Source organism: Brachyhypopomus gauderio, chromosome 10 (assembly GCF_052324685.1).
Source record: "Brachyhypopomus gauderio isolate BG-103 chromosome 10, BGAUD_0.2, whole genome shotgun sequence".
Taxonomy (NCBI): Eukaryota; Metazoa; Chordata; class Actinopteri; order Gymnotiformes; family Hypopomidae; genus Brachyhypopomus; species Brachyhypopomus gauderio.
The window spans coordinates 4,420,554-4,437,705 of record NC_135220.1 but is presented as its reverse complement, the minus strand read 5'-3'; the positions used below and the strand labels follow the sequence as shown (position 1 = coordinate 4,437,705).

Genomic DNA, 17,152 nt, shown 5'->3' with positions numbered 1-17,152 from the left:
CGCTGGTGGTATTCCACTTAGTCCGTTTATTTGCTGGTTTACCAAAATAAACCTGGGCTCCAGCAATACTTCATTGTTCATACATGAACTGGTGAGTTGTCCAAAGCTCATTTAATGCATTACTTACAGAAATAAAATAGCTAAATAAAACAACAATATTCCATACGCGCGCTCAACTCGCTCCCTTAAAGAGACAGTACACATATTTCTGGCCGTTACATGCTTTGTGCTCTGCGTGATGTCTGCGCTTGCAAACTAGCTGCATATGCACGGACGTAATTTTGGGGGGGGACGGGGGGGACATGTCCCCCCCACTTTTTCAAAAGCCGGCTTTGGTCCCCCCCAGTTTTTACAGTTAAAACCAAATATTTAAATAGCGACGAATCTATGTCCCCCCACTTTTGAAATCAAAATTACGTCCATGTGCATATGTATTGCTGTTTCTCTTATTTCATCTCCTTATTTATTTTAAATTATATTTAGAATTCTTGAACAATTTAAAAGGTTTCTTGCAGTTTATTTTTTTCATGTTTGACCAAAGTTGTGAACCTATTGTTTTTGTAAGTTTTCAACACATCCCTAGTCAAGGGGGGGGGGGGGGGGGGGGGCGCAAAAATATTCTCATCTACTAAAGGGGGGCACGGCAGAAAAAGTTTGGGAACCACTGTTTTAACAGAACACATAAACTGCAGCAGTATGAAATCTATGGGTCATTTGACTTGGTGGTCAGCTGAGGATGATTTGTGTGTGTATGTGCTTGTTCGTGTGTGTGTGTGTGTGTGTATGTTCCTCAGGGACATGCGTTGGAACAAGGGCACTATTCTTAAAGCCTCTGTGGACTACATTAGGAAGCTGCAGAGAGAGCAGCAGCACGCCAGAGACCTGGAGAACCGGCAGAAGAAGCTTGAGAATGCCAACCGGCACCTGATGCTGCGGATACAGGTAGAGCTCACCTGCAGAACAAGACTGTAGATATAGGTAGAGCTCACCTGCAGAACGAGGCTGTAGATATAGGTAGAGCTCACCTGCAGAACGAGGCTGTAGATACAGGTAGATCTCACCTGCAGAACGAGGCTGTAGTTACAGGTAGAGCTCACCTGCAGAACGAGGCTGTAGATAGAGGTAGAGCTCACCTGCAGAACGAGGCTGTAGATACAGGTAGAGCTCACCTGCAGAACGAGGCTGTAGATACAGGTAGAGCTCACCTGCAGAACGAGGCTGTAGTTACAGGTAGAGCTCACCTGCAGAACGAGGCTGTAGATACAGGTAGAGCTCACCTGCAGAACGAGGCTGTAGATACAGGTAGAGCTCACCTGCAGAACAAGGCTGTAGATACAGGTAGAGCTCACCTGCAGAACGAGGCTGTAGATACAGGTAGAACTCACCTGCAGAACGAGGCTGTAGATACAGGTAGAGCTCACCTGCAGAACGAGGCTGTAGATACAGGTAGAGCTCACCTGCAGAACGAGGCTGTAGTTACAGGTAGAGCTCACCTGCAGAACGAGGCTGTAGATATAGGTAGAGCTCACCTGCAGAACGAGGCTGTAGATACAGGTAGAGCTCACCTGCAGAACGAGGCTGTAGATACAGGTAGAGCTCACCTGCAGAACGAGACTGTAGATACAGGTAGATCTCACCTGCAGAACGAGACTGTAGATACAGGTAGAGCTCACCTGCAGAACGAGGCTGTAGATACAGGTAGAGCTCACCTGCAGAACGAGGCTGTGGGCACAGGTGAACTTCAGTCAACTGTTCTGTTGGTGATAATATTGTTCACTAGCACACGTCTCAGTCACGTAGCTGGCCTACAACTGTTTTGATAATGAAAAAGAAAACATTACTTAAAGTATTCAGGAGGTAGGGGGAACATTTTAACAAAAGACATGACTAGTCTTTTATAGTGTTTCCTTAAGCAGGAGTTCAAATGAGTCGCTGGTGTATGGATTGGAAAGCCACTTCTAATTTATAATAGATAAGATAATTGATAAGATTAATCAGTTATTAATGAGTCGGGGGAGGTTAAGATCCAGTGATAGTTCTAGATGAATCTTTAGTGGCTTTTATGATGTTTGTGTGCTGATGAACATGTAGTAGATTCCTTCTGATGTTGTATATTTCTCACCTACAACTTTTAAATAAATAAATTATAGTAAAAGAATCAATACATAAATAAATATATGCAAGCATTTCACCAGTACATGTAGCCTGCTTAGGTGAAGCTTAGATGATCACAGCTAGGTTTGAACTGGAATGATTTCAGAAATAACTTAAACCACAGCTAGATGTTTCTCTGAATAAATTGGTATTGCTGGTTTTCCTGCACTTCTCTTCTGCTGAACGCTGACCAGGCCCTGGAGATGCAGGCCAGAGCACACGGGCTGGGAGTCACCTCCTCCAGCCTCACCTCTCCAGAGCTGTCAGCCCGACCCATCAAACAGGAGCCCATTCTGGGGGACTGCACCCAGGACCTATACATCCACCCGCAACCTTCCGGCCCAGATGTGGGCCTCTCCAGCACCTTGGACCTCAGTGACGGCACCATCACCTTCAGCGATGGCCACGGGGTGGGCAATAGTGCTGCTCCTGCCGACCCTGAGGCCTACGGGGTCATCGCCAAGGCGAGGAGTGCCAAGCTGGACGACATGTTGATGGATGATACACTGTCACCGGTAGCAACGAGTGAACCACTGCTCTCCTCCATCTCTCCCGGGGCGTCTGAGGACAGCAGCCGTAAAAGCAGCGTTAGCATGGAAGAGACAGAACATGGCTGTTAGCACCTCTGGGCCACCGTAGCGTTAACATGGAAGAGACGGAACATGGCTGTTAGCACCTCCGGGCCACCGTAGTTGGGCTCAGGCTGCCCAAAAGCACCAGTGACATTCAGCTAGCATCTACAGAAGCACTGCGCTCTTACCCAGAGCCACCTAAAACCGTCTCTATGTTTACAGTCATTTTATTCTATTATTATATTTTAACAAAATCCCATTTTTGATGTCACTGTTTATGTTTTTGTTAAGGAACAGAATCTGGCTTGTATTTAATCTGAATCAAGGTCAGTATTGTTGAGAAAGCACTTGGCATATTATGCATAGTGTAAAATCATATTCCAGTTTAATCCATCTTGAGATGAATTGAAAGTATGAGTGAATAATGAGAAAGAGATTTGCCTGCAGTTATTATGATGCTTACCCGATCATATCTGTGACAAAGCTTGAGAAACACAGAGACAGATATAGAGTCACTTTGAGTACATGAAAAACAGTACAGGTATGACATAGCCATTTCATAGTCACTGCCTGCCTAGGTCACTTCCTGTCCTGTTTACTGGCAACACAATAATTTATAGACAAACTGCAAGCAAACATTATTTAAAGGAGGGGAATTCTAGTTATAATTATTTGCAGTGCTTATATAATTTAAAGCTCTTCGACATTGTGGTTTGGAAGATGTACAGAAGATGCTTTATGCCAGCAAGCTTCAGCATTAAAAACTGCTTAACGGATTCAAATACAATTTGTCCATAGTGGGAACTCTGAAAAGCCCATGAGAAGGACCTTGACCACCCGTGCCACTGATGTCCCCTCTGAGGTCTTCTCTGAGGTCCTCTCTGAGGTCTTCTCTGAGGTCCTCTCTGAGGTCTTCTTTGAGGTCTCTTCTGAGGTCCTCTCTCGTTGAAATGCCTTTTTTTTTTTTGCTTTTTCTAATGTTTAAATTATGAGTTGCTGAATTGTTTAGTTTAAAACCCTCGTTTCTTCCCAGTTTTAGTTGTTGGGAACATTGTGAGGGCAAAAGGTGATTGATGTGGGATTTATATGGGATTTTATTTATTTATCACTTTGACAAAAACACTGTATGTACAAGCTTTGAAAAATCTAGGAAGGAAAGAACACATGATGCTGTTTTGTATTGTATCGGTTGGGGGAGTAATGTTACCTGCTTACATTTGTTGTTATGTGACTGATGGTCAAAATGTTACATGACTTCTGTGACATATAACCTATAAGCTGTATTGTTACTGTATATTTTGACTGTTCATTAATGTACAACTGTAGCAGAGACACTCTGATGTACTTCGGTGTAAAAGCCTTTAATATCCTTTTACCTTGTGCCACTATGTTGATCACATAAGCCTAGCTATTTATCTGTGTGAAACTATGCAAATAATTACTTTGAAGTGATGATCACTAGCCAAATGTCATGTCCCCGCAAACAGGAACACACAGAAGATGTGCCTTAGCCTTCCAACAAAACTCAATTCCCTTTCATTATTCCTTTTTTTCCTTCATTTTTTGTGGACACAGAATGATTGGCATTCTCTGAAGGGACAGAACTAGAGACCCCCAGTCAGGAGAGACCAGTCAGGTTAGAGTGGGTCAGGAGAGACCAGTCAGGTTAGAGTGGGTCTGAAGAGACCAGTCAGGTTAGAGTGGGTCAGGAGAGACCAGTCAGGTTAGAGTGGGTCTGAAGAGACCAGTCAGGAGAGAATAGTTCTGGTTGGAGTCAGTTTGAGCTGCAGTTTTCAATTACCCTGCTATGAGTGCCCTGATAGGACAGTAATGTGCTTATGGGCTGTACAGTGATCACACAGACCGGACTCTCACACATGCAGTCACACAGACGGAACTCTCACACTTCTTTCATTCGAACTACTAATGAATGTTGTTCACTCCAGTGTTTTTAAATGTAGCTTTACATAGTACTGACTGGCGGATCTGTTGCCATATACCAAGTGATGTCTGAATATGCAATGAAAACACAGAAGAATCTTCTTTTGGCTCTTTAGTCGTGCCCGTAGCCATTAGCATTAGCAAGTATTTTAGCAATAACTTCAGGCTCGAGGGAATCGGGTTTCAGGTTCAGGCAGGAGGCCTTCATTGCAGGTGTGAATGCTGGGGGTGGCTGCACTCACACATGCTTTATCAGCACTTCAGCCAAACGTCCATACAGGTCTCACATGTCGGACTTTCCTTCGACATGTGTTTCAGTCCCGTTCTTCTGAGGATGTCCCGGGTTTAACGTGCCCAGACTGTGTGGAGGGGACGGGCTCGCGCGCTGCTGGTCTGGGAGGAACCACAGCTGCTGGATGGACAGCAAACAAATGCGTTCATGGTTCAATTAACAAAATTGAAGTTTGTGAAAAAATGCTGAAACGCCTTAGTTTTGTACCTGAATGTGCAGGAGTGCATTTGGAAAGTATACATGCCCAAATATTCAAAGTCTGCATGCATTTGGAATATGGAAGGAGCCCAACTCCAGAGTTACGGAGGTAACAGGTGCTGGCCTCTGTCATGTGGTGAGCAGCACCACTGTTTGGGTTTCATGGGCACTTGGTTTAAGGGTGATAAGCACATTTTGTTTTTAATGTGTTCAATGGCAATGGTTTTTAAAAGTGTTTTAAACATTAAAGTATACTGAATGGTTTTCACATTGTGTATAGTGTATTTTGTTATGGATTTTACAATGTCCAAGACAACAGAATGTCTACTTAGATGTTAAATATTTAAAATAGCTTATATGAGTGCATCATAAGTAAGTATGTCTATGTGGTTATGAATGCATCATAAGCAGTGATGCCGGTAACGCGTTACTTAGTAACGCGTTACTGTAGTCGGACTACTTTTTTCAGTAACGAGTAGTCTAACGCAACTACTATTTAAAAACTAGTAGTCAGATTAAAGTTACTTATCTAAAACATCGTGCGTTACTATTTCTGCATTTCGGGGGAACGTAGGTTATATTTATTCATTCTTATTTTTTGGCTACACGTTTCTTACGCGGTTACGTCATCTCTGCTCTGCTGCGCCAAAGTCAGATGTGAACAATATGGAAGTTGAGGTTCGCCTTTAGCAGCTGGAAATACAGGCATTATTTTGATTTTATTTCGGCTAAGGAAGACAACATTAAGGTCCGTTGTACACTCTGTGCTGGCAACAGAGTGCTGTCTACTTTCAAAAACACAACGTCAAACCTGAAAAAAAAACCGGGGCTTGGCGGCGAACGTAAATTGTTACCGGGCGGGGTGTAAAATGGACTAAATTCAGTGTTATATCGCGATCGATCGATCGCCGGTGGTTGGCGCCAGATCGAACTAGTAACTCATTGAATCATAGATGTGGATCAGAGGTAAATAAACTAGATTTATTTTTTTTCGGCGTGAGATATCGGAAGTGTGGCGTGTAAGCGTGTGAAGACAGTCAAATGCGTGTGTCTCAATGCGTGAGAGTTGGCAACCCTGTAAGTGGGCGGAGTTGAACAGAAAGACTGTCTTATTTATTTATTTAAAAAACATGTAAGCCTATTTCAAGAAAAAGTTTACAAATGCCAGTGTCATTTTTGATGTTCCGGTTAAAATACATGTCAATAAAGTGAGTATTGGCAGAACTGGTAGTCATTTTCATGTTATAGGGGCCGGGGATCAGCCTCTGCTGAAAGTAACTAAAAGTAATCTAACTTAGTTACTTTTAAAAGCAAGTAGTCAGTAACTTAACTGAGTTACTTTTTAAAGAAGTAGTCAGTAGTCAGTAGTCGGATTACTGTTTCAAAGTAACTATGGCAACACTGATCATAAGTAAGAATGTCTATGTGGTTATAAATGCATCATAAGTGAGAATGTGGTTATGAATGCATCACAAGTTTGAATGTATGTGGTTATGAATGCATCATAAGAGTGTTGGTTATGAATGCATCATAAGTAAGAATGTCTATGTGGTTATGAATGCATCATAAGTAAGAATGTCTATGTGGTTATGAATGCATCATAAGTAAGAATGTCTATGTGGTTATGAATGCATCATAAGTAAGAATGTTGGTTATGAATGCATCAAAAGTAAAAATGTCTATGTGGTTATGAATGCATCATAAGTAAGAATGTTGGTTATGAATGCATCATAAGTAAGAATGTATGGTTATGAATGCATAATTAGTAAGATTGTCTTATGTGGTTATTAATGCATCATAAGTAAGAGTGTCTTATTGGTTATGAATGCATCATTAGTAAGAATGTCTATGTGGTTATAAATGCATCATAAGTAAGAATGTGGTTATGAATGCATCATAAGAGTGTTGGTTATGAATGCATCATAAGTAAGAGTGTCTTATGTGGTTATGAATGCATCATAAGTAAGAGTGTCTTATGTGGTTATGAATGCATCATAAGTAAGAGTGTCTTATGTGGTTATGAATGCATCATAAACCAGTCTAATTTCCACCCATTTCACATGCTTCAATAGTGCCATCTAGGAAAGGGGATGAACAAACATACGTGTTCATTATTACTTTCTTGTAAAAAAAAGGTGTAAATCCATTTAACACCTACAAGCAACGACTCTGGGGTGGTCTTTTTAGCGTCCGACAGGTGTCTTCCTTGAGGTCTCGCAAGTGTCTGCTAGGTTGTCTGGTCCTCGTAACTTGTACTAGTCTGTACGACACGGTTTTTCTCCTCTGCTTGCGACGATACCCATAGTAGTTAGTCAAGCAGGCTAAAACATAAAAAATATTAATCCACACCACAGTTGGCAGCCGATTTCAATAGGCCATGTTTGAGCTACTAGGAACAAGGAGAATCGGAGTATGAAATCACATACACATCATGACGATAATGAAATTAACTTGCTTCTGCAGTTAACAACTATCAACAAAGCCTGTATATGCGTCCGATCTTTTAGATATACTACGGCCAACAGAGGACGCCAAAGATGTGTCTTAAAATACAAAAGTCTGATTGAGATTTAGGAAAATTGATTTGACTGAAGCAAGCTATCTGTTGAAAAAACATTACACTAAACAAAACATACGTGCCACTATGAAAAACGAAGAAGAGAAAAGAACGATAATCCTTACGGAAGCGTACTGCTGCCAATAATGTTTTTGTCATGTTTGCAATGTTACAAATGCATTTCCAAGCAAGTAGTAAGTTTTGCATTTAGGCATTCAAACAGCGTTTTCTGGCCTTGTAAGCGCCCAAAACAGTGTTTCTGGGCATAACTTGGTGCGATAGTGCAACTTTTGCAGAATTACTTGAAAACACAATTTTTACTGACCACTACAAACCACTACAAATTGGTGCAAGGTATAGACACCAAGTTGCTGTACATCATGCTGTACATTCAAAATAACATGTTGTCAACGATTTAAAATGTGTCCATACGTGTTTGTTTTGGTTGCCAGAAATAAGAAATAGCATATTTTGGTCCTTCTCTGATCCTGTCTTAAAGCTATTGAAGAAAGAACACTTTACCACAGTGTAGTTATGTCGCTTTAACGACATAAGATCTCATAATAACGAGATAGCTTTCACGTAGTAACGACATACTAGCCTATGTCATTTTAACGACATAAGATCTCGTAATAACGACATGCTGAAGAAAATAACATTCTTGGCAACAATACACTTCTGTAGGGTTAGTACTCTCTTTATGTAGTCTACAAGTGGGTTCTAGGTTTGTTTCTATTTAAGGTGTCACAAAGTGGTCTTGGAGATCTGTCTTCACATAGTTTTGTTTCACTTCAGATCTACATATACAATCTTCAGGAGCAGAGGTGTGCAATCAAATTCAGTTAATTCAGTTAGCAAACTGAATCAATTACTCATGTTCCTGCTGATGGGCTGCTTGTCTCTTATCCTGCGCTTGTGCACCATAAAACAGGAGGCCTGCACAGTTCACAAACAGGTTTTATTTGCTTTGACAAAGATGCATTTTTTGACTTTGACAGTTTTGTTCAATGGCATTTACATTGTATGTAGACTCTGAATTCACACATCAAAAGGCCAGATACTGAGCCTGAGACTGAAAACGTCCAACACAGTTCACACAGCTCACACAGTCCACACATTCCACACATTTCACACATTCCACACAGTCCACACAGTTCACACAGTTCACACAGTTCAAACAGTCCAACCAAGGTCCCAGAGATCCTCACTACCCCTGTTGAACCTTTGCATTTTTTCAGACATGCCAACCACCCAAAGCAACAACCCACCCCCCGTGAGGTATAGAATGGTGAAATATAGCATGATGAAGTATAGAATGGTGAAGTATAGAATGGTGAATTATTGAATAGTGAGGTATAGAATGGTGAAGTATAGCATGATGAGGTATAGACTAGTGAGGTATAGAATGGTGAATTATTGAATAGTGAGGTATAGAATGGTGAAGTATAGAATGATGAGGTACAGAATGGTGAATTATTGAATAGTGAGGTATAGAATGGTGAATTATTGAATAGTGAGGTATAGAATGGTGAAGTATAGAATGATGAGGTACAGAATGGTGAATTATTGAATAGTGAGATATAGAATGGTGAAGTATAGCATGATGAGGTATAGAATGGTGAAGTATAGAATGATGAGGTACAGAATGGTGAATTATTGAATAGTGAGATATAGAATGGTGAAGTATAGCATGATGAGGTATAGAATGGTGAAGTATAGAATGATGAGGTACAGAATGGTGAATTATTGAATAGTGAGGTATAGAATGGTGAAGTATAGCATGGTGAAGTATAGAATGGTGAAGTATAGAATGATGAGGTACAGAATGGTGAATTATTGAATAGTGAGGTATAGAATGGTGAAGTATAGCATGATGAGGTATAGACTGGTGAGGTATAGAATGGTGAATTATTGAATAGTGAGGTATAGAATGGTGAAGTATAGAATGATAAGGTACAGAATGGTGAATTATTGAATAGTGAGGCATAGAATGGTGAAGTATAGCATGATGAGGTATAGAATGGTGAAGTATAGAATGATGAGGTACAGAATGGTGAATTATTGAATAGTGAGGCATAGAATGGTGAAGTATAGCATGATGAGGTATAGAATGGTGAAGTATAGAATGATGAGGTACAGAATGGTGAATTATTGAATAGTGAGGTATAGAATGGTGAAGTATAGCATGATGAGGTATAGAATGGTGAAGTATAGAATGATGAGGTACAGAATGGTGAATTATTGAATAGTGAGGTATAGAATGGTGAAGTATAGCATGGTGAAGTATAGAATGGTGAAGTATAGCATGATGAGGTATAGAATGGTGAGGTATAGAATGGTGAAGTATAGAATGATGAGGTACAGAATGGTGAATTATTGAATAGTGAGGTATAGAATGGTGACGTATAGCATGATGATGTATAGCAGTGGTTCCCAAAGTGGGGGGCGCGCCCCCTAGGTGGGGCGCGGAGCTATTGCAGGGGGGGCGCGGAGCTTGAAAGTAAAACGTGCACATGTGTCAATATTAGGGATGCACCGATTCCGATATTAATATCTGAAAAAATTCTAGATCGGGTATCGGGGACAATGTGACCGATCCATAAAAACAGATCTATTCAGTCTAATTCTATGCTTGTATTGCTTGCTTTTTGGTGTTAGTTCAACCTTAATACTCGCGCTGGTGGTATTCCACTTAGTCCGTTTATTTGCTGGTTTACCAAAATAAACCTGGGCTCCAGCAATACTTCATTGTTCATACATGAACTGGTGAGTTGTCCAAAGCTCATTTAATGCATTACTTACAGAAATAAAATAGCTAAATAAAACAACAATATTCCATACGCGCGCTCAACTCGCTCCCTTAAAGAGACAGTACACATATTTCTGGCCGTTACATGCTTTGTGCTCTGCGTGATGTCTGCGCTTGCAAACTAGCTGCATATGCACGGACGTAATTTTGGGGGGGGACGGGGGGGACATGTCCCCCCCACTTTTTCAAAAGCCGGCTTTGGTCCCCCCCAGTTTTTACAGTTAAAACCAAATATTTAAATAGCGACGAATCTATGTCCCCCCACTTTTGAAATCAAAATTACGTCCATGTGCATATGTATTGCTGTTTCTCTTATTTCATCTCCTTATTTATTTTAAATTATATTTAGAATTCTTGAACAATTTAAAAGGTTTCTTGCAGTTTATTTTTTTCATGTTTGACCAAAGTTGTGAACCTATTGTTTTTGTAAGTTTTCAACACATCCCTAGTCAAGGGGGGGGGGGGGGGCGCAAAAATATTCTCATCTACTAAAGGGGGGCACGGCAGAAAAAGTTTGGGAACCACTGGGTTAGGGTAAGGGTTATGGTGTAGAATAAGGGTTAGGGTAAGGGTTATAGTTAGGGTAAGGGTTCGGGTGAAGTGTAAGGGTTATGGTTAGGGTTAAGGCAAATAAAAGCCTGTTCAGATGTCTCCAACTCAGATGGTTGTAGAAGACTTGAAACCACTTCTAATGTAAGCTGTAACTGGATATGTCTCCAACTTCTAATTACATTTGTCTCCTTTGTCTAGAGAGAGTAGCACATTTCAGGGTCGTGAGCTAATCACGTATCCCTTTCCTGACGGACCCTGGTGAAATCACCAGGACCTTGCCAGACTGAGGGGTTGCTGGAATGGCTGATATCTTTTCATGTATTCTTCTAGAAGAGCTTGAGCAGATGGTGGAACATGCTCTTCACACTCACACGTAAGATTTATCCCACAGAAGCTCCACCACTCAAGATCAGACGACTGGGGGATTTCTGAGAAGTTTCTTATCAACACTAAAGAGACTAATGTCCCATAACAGTCAATAAAACAAGTAGTCCTACAGTTTAAATGCATGCAACAGGGCCTGTAATTTGAGGTACGTACAGCACAAGTGCTGAATGTGTGATACTTGTATTACAAATTAAATAACTAAAGGTCCTATTAGCAGAGAGGGACCTTGTGTGTGTCACCATGGTAACATAATTCCATCATATACATCAATGACATCATAGAGGACTATGGCAGGAAGGATCGCTTCACCTGTGCAAGTTCTGCTTCTGCTAAATGGGGTGCTGGACGTCCTAGGAGTCTCATAGTCCAGTACTTTCCTAGTGTAACTTGAAATTTTGACACTTTATACTGTAGTCGTTAACGATTCACCCTTGTCAGGAGACATGGAAGCAAATTATCCAATCACTAGTTGTTTTGAATAGACTCAAAATATTTGCACTGTGTGGACTACCTGAAGAGAGTGACCACTGACACTTCTGATCAATCACGTTATCAATCACACAAGCTCTCCAACTTGAGTAACACATACAGAGGGGTGACAGATTGAAATACGAGTTATTCTTCAGAGTAGCTATATGTAAGGTTAAGTAGTCTAAAAAATAAGCAGGTTACTAACCTGTCGTTCATTTATTCAACCGGTCATGGGCCATTCATTACAGACATTTTGTCACCAATCAGGTTTTTGCACATCTTTGAGGTTAGTTACCTGTAGTCCCAGCTAGTGTGTCTTTCCTGATCGGAGCTCAAGTGTAGAAGGAAACATGACCAGTTAACATGCTCATTAGTTTGGTCAATATAAAACTTTATTACTTTCCATGAAATATATTCATCAGTCTTGGGATATAAGAAACATAAGGCCCGCTAAATTGTTTTTTTTTTTTTTGTTCTGACTACAACGAAGGAGAAATAACACCCTACCCCTCCAGTAGCCTGTAGCTGTGGTTTGTCACCAGAACCACATTTTCTCACTTACACAACCTTAACCTTTACACTCACACACACAACTGATAATTACATGCACACAATGCAGAATTCAGAATAAACACAGTGCACCTTTGCCCAATTCATTGTCAACCAATACAAACTTAGATTGAACTTTTATTATTTTTTAAGCAATCAAGCATTACCTTTAACATTTTTCATTCCAATTAATGCACAAGAATAGAGATTATTAATGTTATTGTATAAACCATTTTGTGAAAAAAAACAAGGAAGAAAAAAAAAAGAAATATATTACATGGAAGATCAGAGAAAAGAAAACACTCTTCCTAAAACAGCAGCAGAACAGAACTGTCATTTTACATTTTGCAAAATAAAATTAATTTAAAAGTTTTTCCCTTTACTTTTTTTCCCCCCAATCTCCATTGCATAGATGAGAACTTCATTATTTGAGTTCAAGTAATTGACAGCACATACAGGGCAACCTGATGGCATTTGTCAGAGTGCTGGAGAAGACATAGGAGGTTGGATGAGTTTACTCAAGAACGCACCAGACACGCAGGTCCCCAGAACGCACCAGACACTCAGGTCCCCAGAACGCACCAGGCACTGAGGTCCCCAGAACGCACCAGACACGCAGGTCCCCAGAACGCACCAGACACTGAGGTCCCCAGAACGCACCAGACACTGAGGTCCCCAGAACGCACCAGACACGCAGGTCCCCAGAACGCACCAGGCACTGAGGTCCCCAGAACGCACCAGACACTGAGGTCTCCAGAACGCACCAGATGCTGAAAACACCACTCTCTCACACACGATAACACTACCCACAATTCCTGTCTATAAACAGTGACCCAGGAAATGCTATTAGACTTAATGAATGTGACGACCTTGAAATGCATGAGCCCAGTCAACCCAAGTTCCTATGACAACACAACACCAACAAACCAAAGCAGTCAACCCTTTATTAGCTGCATTAAATGCACTCATTGTAACCAGCAACAAGACCGTCCAAACAAAAAAAAAAACGTACCAGCACTATTCATTGGGTACACAGATGCTGTTATTCCTTACATATCTCGTCTGCTTCACATACACCATCACCCACTAAAGTGCTGTCTGCAGTATGAAATGATCGCTTAAGGAACTCAACAGGGGTGGAACCAAGTTCATATTCAGCACTAACTCTCCACTAAAACGTCACCAACACTCATCAAACTCCATTAGTCTGATGTTCAGTGGTAATACCATCACAACTTGCAGTTATCATACATGTCCCCCAAACTTAGACAAGTTAGAATGTAGAATCCCTGCCTGACCAACACTTATGTTTGAAACTCAGCCCAGAGGGACTCGTTTTAATGTCTAACTGACACAAAAGTGCATCACATTGCCTCAAAGGTCCACCGACGTCTGACCGTTCTGTATCACCTGAGCAGCCTTCAAGCCTGCCAGGAGAGGACGACAGGAGGGTGGTGTAGAGTGGAGTTAGCACCACAGTCAATGTAGCGGTAGGCCTCCAGCGTGTACTGAGCACTCCGCACCATGAAGGATGTTTTCACTGAGGTCCTGTAGAGAAAATTGTTGAATACTGTCAGTGATATACATCAATCTTTTTGGACCATGATGGGGCAAAATTTGTGTTTCCTAAAAAATATAAATCATTAACACTGTTATACTGGATATACCAGTGCAGAAATGGACATGGATGCCCTCCACAGTTTCATTAACTCTTTCCTTATGTGTCCATCTTAAGTCATTTGTCACTTGGCTATGAGTCAGGATGATGAGAAGAACCGAGATGAAAGAAAATGCAGAGTAGAGTGGAGACTCACTGCATGAAGACCACGATGTTGTGAACCTTGATGCTCGCCATGGTGCAGAACGCACTGCAAAAAATAATAACAATAATAAAAAGACACAAAAAGAGTCAAGAATGAAAAGAAGTGACCAATAACACTCATCACTCTGACCCCGCCCACCGCCACGACCACCACAGTCACATCTTACAGACACCACAACCAATAGTGAAATGAGCTGAAACTTACTATACATAGGACAGGGTTCCACTAATCTCCATGTTGACTGTGAAGTTCATCTTGATGGAGAGAGAGAAAGAGGGGGAAAGAGAAAGAGAGAGATGTAGAGAGAGATAGAGATGTAGAGTGAAAAAGGAGAGGGATGTAGAGAGAGATGTAGAGAGAGAGTGAGAATGAGAGAGAAAACAGTTACCTAGAGCAGCTGTGAATGACAACAGTTAAATAGTTAAACTCATTATCAACAGTTTCACTTGCTAACTCTCTTGTGCGATTAACACAGTCAGTGCTAAACGAAACCTTATTTACATACAGTGATGAACAGTGTCTGGAACACCATGTACATAATGTTCATCACATTCATATTTATGTTATGCAGCACCTTTCTGACACCCAGTGTTTTACAATCCCTTTACAATGTCACTTAGTGTCTGGGTGGGGACTACAGCGGCCCACCTGTCTGTGGGCGGGGACTACAGCGGCCCACCTGTCTGTGGGCGGGGACTACAGCGGCCCACCTGTCTGTGGGCGGGGACTACAGCGGCCCACCTGTCTGTGGGCGGGGACTACAGCGGCGTACCTGTCTGTGGGCGGGGACTACAGCAGCGTACCTGTCTCTGGCTGAGGGGCTGGATGCTGAGGACACTGTCCAGCTGCTGTGTGCCAATAACTGTCTTCATGTAGAGCACCTGGAAACTCACGCTGTCCACAAACACGGTGAAGAAGTTCCCATTGTGGAAGATCAAAGAGCTCTGAGGAGGAAGACACACTTGGATACATTCGGAAAAGCCAACATCTCAGTGTCAAATCAAGCAACATGTGGAAGTCTGTGAAGTTATGTTGATAAATTCAATAAGACACAAATAGGTTTGCAGTCAGTCATCCTAAACAATCTCATTAAGAAAATTACTATTTGTGCCATGCTTAAAAGGTCTGTAACTAATGGGAAAAAAGACAGTCATGTGATCTATGTGTAAAAAAAACATCCACACCTTTAAAAGCCGACAGTGGGTAAACAAATTACTGTGACGATTAAAAATAAATGTGACGCAGACTGGCATGTGGCCCAGACCAGCAGAGAGCTGCAGTCAGAACACACGTACCCCAGACTGAGAGTGTGGAGAAAGAAGGACTACAGTTTGGTGTGAGATCCTACTGCGTCGATTCCAGACGCAAAAGGATGAAGCACAAAACAGCAGGAGGGCTTAACGCCGGTCCTGATGAGGGCGCTGGAGAACTCACGGTCATGTTAATGAGGACTCTGCTCCTCTCATGGTCGAAGAGGATGATGACGGACTGGACGCCTCCGTCCTCCACCAGCACGGGCCGCGGAAACAAGAAGAAGGCCACGAGCAGAGACACCAACAGACACACGACCACCGACAGCCCGACGTACAGCTTCCTGCTCACACACACACACACACACACACACACACACAAAGCTGCTTCAGCAATGGAACCCTCCAGAGCTCTGTGTGTCAACACAGTGCACACACACAAATAATCTTTGCACCTATATGAAACATTCTTTATCCAAGAATCCTGCAACACCTATTGTATTGGTCAAATGAATTTCAGTTGATTGTCAGTAGGTTTCCTTCCACTAACTGACATAATCAGCCACAGTAAGAGCAGAAGACAGACTCACGTCCTCTGGGGCTGGAGTCTCTGGTCACTATAGGGGATCAGTGCCACCAGCTCATTCACCTGAGCTGAGAGACAGCAACAGACAGGTGAGATACAGGTGCACCTACACTCCAACACTCACCTTAATTAACACATCCGATTTGCTGGTCATGATTAGTCACGATGCATTTTGGGGTTCAAGCAACAATCTTTAGTTTGACAGTTACACATGGAATTAATTTTAAAGGACTCGCAGATACTGAACCAGGAGACTCACCCGATGGGATTCGGCCGGTACCTTGGCATGTGGGACACGTGATACTATCACGTCCCGTGAACTCAACATACGGGAACTTGGCGATGTCGTCCTGCCTGTCCACGCCGTCCAGGGAGTTGTCGTCATCCACGGGATCCGCGCTCGCGCTCGGTCTCGCGCTCGCGCTGCCATATCGAGGGCTGGGCCGAAGCACCTCGTAGTTTCGGGACCAAACCGAACCCATGTAGCCTTGATTTATGTTTCCACTTCTTAAGCAAAACTTTTGTCTTGTTGAACGAAGTCGGTGAGATCTCAATCACGCAAATGTTTCGTTAGCTGCCTCTCCGAAGCGCCACGTCCTCATTTTAAAGGAAGAAGTTTTCTGATATTATCGCGTTTTGCTTAAACAGACGATTTTATTTTCGTTGTTTGCGCGTCTTTTTAAACGTCGTGATTGATCTACGTCTCCAAACTACTAAATCATCCTGTCACACAGATCTTAAGGCGCCATCCCGCCCTTAAGAGGAAGTATTAAAGACGTGGAATAGCAGAATAGTCTACATTTACCCCGTAAAACGCAGAAGTGAGCCGGTCTTCTACCAAACGAAGCGCCCTAACAGTCTCGTAGTGTTGGCCTGTTGTCACGCTTCCGTTGTTTTGGTTCGGGCTATTTCTTCCTCGCCGGATAACGCAGCTGCTTCTTTAGCGCCCCCTAGTGGGCCCCCTAATACTTTTGATATATTTTTTCTGTTTTGCATTCATAACATATACTT

General features: G+C 42.1%; 2 protein-coding genes across 6 annotated transcripts in view; one reads left to right on the top strand and one right to left on the bottom strand.

The window, feature by feature from the left end:
- Positions 1-5,425, top strand: part of mitfb (melanocyte inducing transcription factor b) — a 37,267-nt gene extending 31,842 nt beyond the window's left edge. For all 5 annotated transcript variants that reach the window (XM_077018897.1, XM_077018899.1, XM_077018898.1 and 2 more), the window contains 2 exons: positions 795-942; positions 2,349-5,425. In XM_077018897.1, coding sequence (XP_076875012.1) covers positions 795-942; positions 2,349-2,774 — 574 coding nt within the window. In that variant the 3' untranslated portion in view covers positions 2,775-5,425. The remainder of the gene's footprint in view (positions 1-794; positions 943-2,348) is intronic.
- Positions 5,426-12,303: 6,878 nt separating this feature from the next.
- Positions 12,304-17,049, bottom strand: tmem106c (transmembrane protein 106C). Its single transcript, XM_077018891.1, has 7 exons — positions 16,401-17,049; positions 16,146-16,209; positions 15,740-15,899; positions 15,109-15,249; positions 14,510-14,559; positions 14,297-14,350; positions 12,304-14,030 (listed from the first exon to the last, which is right to left on the bottom strand). The coding sequence occupies exons 1-7, from the start codon at positions 16,621-16,623 to the stop codon at positions 13,904-13,906; spliced, it is 819 nt and encodes a 272-aa protein (XP_076875006.1). The 5' UTR covers positions 16,624-17,049; the 3' UTR covers positions 12,304-13,903.
- Between the last annotated feature and the right edge of the window lie 103 nt (positions 17,050-17,152).